Source organism: Ambystoma mexicanum, chromosome 1p (assembly GCF_040938575.1).
Source record: "Ambystoma mexicanum isolate Mex_15411 chromosome 1p, UKY_AmexF1_1, whole genome shotgun sequence".
NCBI lineage: Eukaryota > Metazoa > Chordata > Amphibia > Caudata > Ambystomatidae > Ambystoma > Ambystoma mexicanum.
The window spans coordinates 66,602,004-66,606,542 of NC_090921.1; the positions used below are offsets into that span (position 1 = coordinate 66,602,004).

A 4,539-nucleotide genomic window follows, 5' to 3' on the forward strand; every position below is an offset into this window, starting at 1 on the left:
ATATTCCACTAGAAAAGGGAATATCATGCAAGATGTATGTGCTTTGTATAATTAAAGTTAAAACTCTAGGTATCAGCATCCTAATAGGATTTTTCTTCTGCAGTTTACAATCTCATGAAGGTTTAGCGATCTCAAATTGAAATTTGGAATGATAAATCCTTTGATTGCTTCCTGCCATAGTCAATAAAGTAATTGAAAACTACCTCTTAGTGAACACATTGAATTCTGGTTTTGTGGGAGAGAACCTGATTCCTTGAAACTTGTGGCTGTGTCAGGTTTCACTGTGCCAATAGTCCAAACGCAACAGAAATCTTAAGACACACAAGCCTTTACAATTATTTGCAACACATCAACCATCACTAAATATAGAATAGAATAGTATTTATGCCCAATATAAGAAACCATAGTTTGTCAGAGACAGTTACCAACATTTAAGAACCATATGTAAAAGCAATATATGAGAGAAATCATGTGCAGCTAACATTGTACCCTAGAAGGAGCATGACACTCAGAGTGCCCAAATGGTGTTCAAAAAGCAATCGTCCCCTCATCTTTCTCCAAACTATGCAGTTTATGATAAGCAACCTGAAGGCCCGAATGAGAAGAGCATTGAAATGGCTCAGGTTAATCAAAAGCTGAAACATCTGTTAGAATAAAAATCAAAGTTAATGCTCCCTTAATTCCACATTAGTGCCAGTGGGCAGAGGCCAGATGACAGAAGCTCAAACCTACACCTTCCTCTTCTTTATTTCTTTCAAACAACCAAACGTAACTCTTTACGACTGACTTCACCAACAACTCAAAGGAGTCAGGACACATTAAGTTGCATCAGGAGTGATGTCATAAAGGCAAACTAGCCACTAAATTTCTGAGATCCTCTACATTAAATACATAATGTAACTGAGGACATCTATGCCACCCAGCTATATAATTGCTGAAATGGCAGTCAAAATATATATCCAAAAGAGTGTTTGTCTGTAGTAGGGTGCATAAAAGACAATAATGAGCCAAGTGCATGACCCATCACATTATTTGCAGGAATCATACTCTGAACTGATCAGAACCACCAGCATGAGATTTAAAAGTATGATGAACATTTTAACAATCAATGAACTGCTTGTAATTACCCAAATCACGACTACATTTCATCAAGTGAAAATTAATTCTAAATACTATCAACTTCCAAGTATGACACAATGGCAGGCACAAGAGTAGGCACCATGTTTGACAAATTGCAGAACACTTTCGCAAAATGTTGCTATTGCAAGGGACCTAGGGAAAGCCTCAGATCCAAATCAGATGGAGGGTTTAGGATTGGAGGAGGGAGGGAGAAGCATCCCTCAGCTAATCTCTAAGTGAAGATCAATATTAAGGTGAATTGGGGAACACGCATTAGTGTTATTTTCTCACCCATTTTACTCACTCTGTATGGACATGTAGGGATATCAAGCTAAACCTCTACAGTCTATATACAATTCCTCAACTAATAAAGAAAATCTAATATATTGTCCTATTCTTTCATTTTACAGAAGACAAAGATGGCGTCCACAGAATGTTCAAGAAATGTAACACAAGTTGATGAATTCCTTCTTGTGGGCCTTCACATTCTTCCTGAATTGAAGTCATACCTCTTCTTGATCTTTCTAATAATCTACTTACTGACGCTGGCTGGTAACATCCTTATTGTTGTTACAGTTTCCACTAGTGTTCGACTTCATTCTCCAATGTTCCTTTTCCTGGGCAGTTTCTCCTTCCTGGAAATCTGGTACTCCACCAGCACTACTCCCAGCATGCTCTCTGGCTTGCTCACAGAAGGCAGTACCATCTGCTTTGCTGGATGCCTCATGCAGTTCTATTTCTTTGTTTCCTTGCTCACCAGTGAGTGTTTCCTTTTGACAGTGATGGCTTATGACAGATATATTGCCATATGTTTTCCATTACATTACAAGACTCTTATGGAACATCAATTATGCCTGAAGCTTGTGGCAGGTGCCTGTGTAGGTGGTTTCACTCCTCCTTTTGTTACCGTCATCTTGCTATCCAGATTACAATTTTCAGGTGAAAAAGTCATTGACCATTTCTTCTGTGAGTTTGCACCCCTCCTTAAAGCTGCCTGCTCAGAAACATCCTACATAGAAGTCTATGTTTTCATCATGTCCTTTGTTATTTTGTCAATACCTTTTCTTTTAATCATTCTATCCTATGTTTACATCATGTCAGCCATTCTGAAAATCCCTTCAGCCACTGGGAGACACAAGGCTTTCTCCACTTGCAGCTCCCACCTTGCAGTGGTCAGTACATACTTTGGGCCTCTCATTGCGATCTATGCAACACCAACGACAGCAAGCTCCCGTAACCTAAGTACGTTCTTATCCCTGCTCTACACTGTGGCAACACCACTGCTCAACCCTATCATATACACTCTGAGAAACACCGAAATCAAGGACGCCTGGAGAAAGGCTTTACACAGGATGTCTTTTCTTTGAAGATGAAGTATTTGAAGATTTCTTACTTTTCTCTTAAATACCTGGACACTGTTTTAGGAGAGTATGTATACTTTGATCAGGTTAAAGCAAAGAGACATCATATCAGGAGTTCCAAAGTGAGAGTGAGTGTGTAGAGATAGAGAGTGCACAGTGTGGGATACCCCTTTCCATGTGCAATTTAATGTCCAATCATCAGACATTGAGGACTGGTTACTGCACACCCACACAAAAGAAAATAGTTAAAATGTCACACTATTTACACCGAAATTAACATATCCAACCCTATCAGAGCAATGGTGCTATATGTCTCTAAGAGTAAATAAGAAAGGCAGTCTGTGAAGACACCAATTCTCTTTGACTTAAAAAACGTATTTAGATGACTCAAAATAAAGTTCGATAAATAGGTTCAATATCTCCTAAAACTGGATGAATGGCCCTTAATGACTTCAATGATGTGGCAACCCACTATCCCTGTGTGACACTGGCAATATGCACATACACATTGAAGAATCTGGTATTAAGTGGTTCACAAACAATTGCCAATAGATGCCAATTCACCATGTTTCAGCCAGTAGCCCAAGTTCTGGCTTTCATCAGGATTCACAAACTCATGAGTCGTCGATGTCAGAAGTGTGGTTAGAATTGTATCAACCGTGCACACATGTTTTATAATGTAATGCATTATTCGAATCGCGCCTTTCACCATTAGTATGGTCACAATGAGATGTAGGTTGAATGTCCTTGGGGGACCTGAGTCCAGGTGTGGGAAATCCGAGGAGTGGCTAGTATGTGTATGTGCATATTGGCCAAAACAAAGATATAAAGGGGTGGACAAGTCCCTGCTAGTCACCCATGTCAAGCTGACATGTGGATGAGTGGTGATAGGTAGTCTAGAGAGGGTATGCAAGAGCCATATAGTCATTATCGGTGCAGCTACATATCACATTTATGTTGTGAGCGTTAACAGCATTCTTATGGCAGAGGAGTTGTGCAAAGTGCTTTTGAGTGTAGTATGGTATGATATGATATGATAAGTAACTTATAACGCGCCTGTACACAAGTGCTTCTATGTGCGACAGATGCGAAAGATGCATGATGGCAGATATGTGCGGATAGGCTCACCGTGCCTTCCGCTAGTTTCCATAAGTATGCAGTGAGAAAGGTTCAATGCATTGGCTACACTCCAACAACTACCCAGATACAATACATAGGCTACACTCTAAGCAACATGGATTTAATTCAGATCTCCATATTCACCCAGATTCAGTATTATGGCTGCATTCCACATCCTCCCAGATTCAATAACTGGGCTACTTTCCACATTCTCCTCGATTCACAACGTTGGCAAAATTCTTCATTCACCTAGATTCAATGTCATGGCTGGATTCTACATTCGCCTGGATTCCAAACAATGGCTATACTCTTCATTCACCTAAATTGAATGCAATAGCTACATTCTAAGTTCACCTGGATTTAATACAGTTGCTACATTGTGCATTCACCTAGATGCAATGCAATGTCTACATTCCACTTTTGCCTAGATTCAATAAACTGGCTGCACTCTACATTCATCTAGATTCAAATGGCTGCATTTCACATTGATCTAGTTCTGATATACTGGCTGCACGCTACATTCAAAGAGAGATACAAAATGGTGTCTGAAGACACTCAGACAATCCCGTCCCCTGACACCTCTATGCTGAATAACAACCAATATGATGTATAAAAAACATCAGTATATGTACATTTGTCAAACACGGTTTACATAACAATTGTACATAGACACTTCTTTGGTCAAGTCTTGTTTTATGTTTCAAAGTACGAAGCACAACACGTTTTGGGATAAACAATTCCCTTCATCAGGTGCAGATCAATGAATCGAGAGTAAAACATTTCATAATGAATACTAATAGAACTCAATTGAGGTGTAAGCATGTTAGACATGACAAGTAGTCTTTTATTAGTCTTGTTCGATTAATACATGTGTAAGACATTGTTGAATATCGGGTAAATTAATGAGATGGTGAATGGATATTGAAGATCTATTTTCCCA

The 4,539-nt window shown here is 39.2% G+C and overlaps 1 protein-coding gene across 1 annotated transcript; it reads left to right on the plus strand.

Moving 5' to 3' along the window:
• The first annotated feature begins 1,538 nt into the window (after positions 1-1,538).
• On the plus strand, positions 1,539-2,486 carry LOC138447990 (olfactory receptor 6B2-like). The gene has a single exon (XM_069604524.1). It carries the CDS (start codon positions 1,539-1,541, stop codon positions 2,484-2,486), a length of 948 nt encoding a protein of 315 aa, XP_069460625.1.
• The last annotated feature ends 2,053 nt before the right edge of the window (positions 2,487-4,539 follow it).

Bases quoted from the DNA above. Each gene is read 5' to 3' on its own strand.
- LOC138447990 (XM_069604524.1), top strand. From the start codon at position 1,539: ATGGCGTCCACAGAATGTTCAAGAAATGTAACACAAGTTGATGAATTC.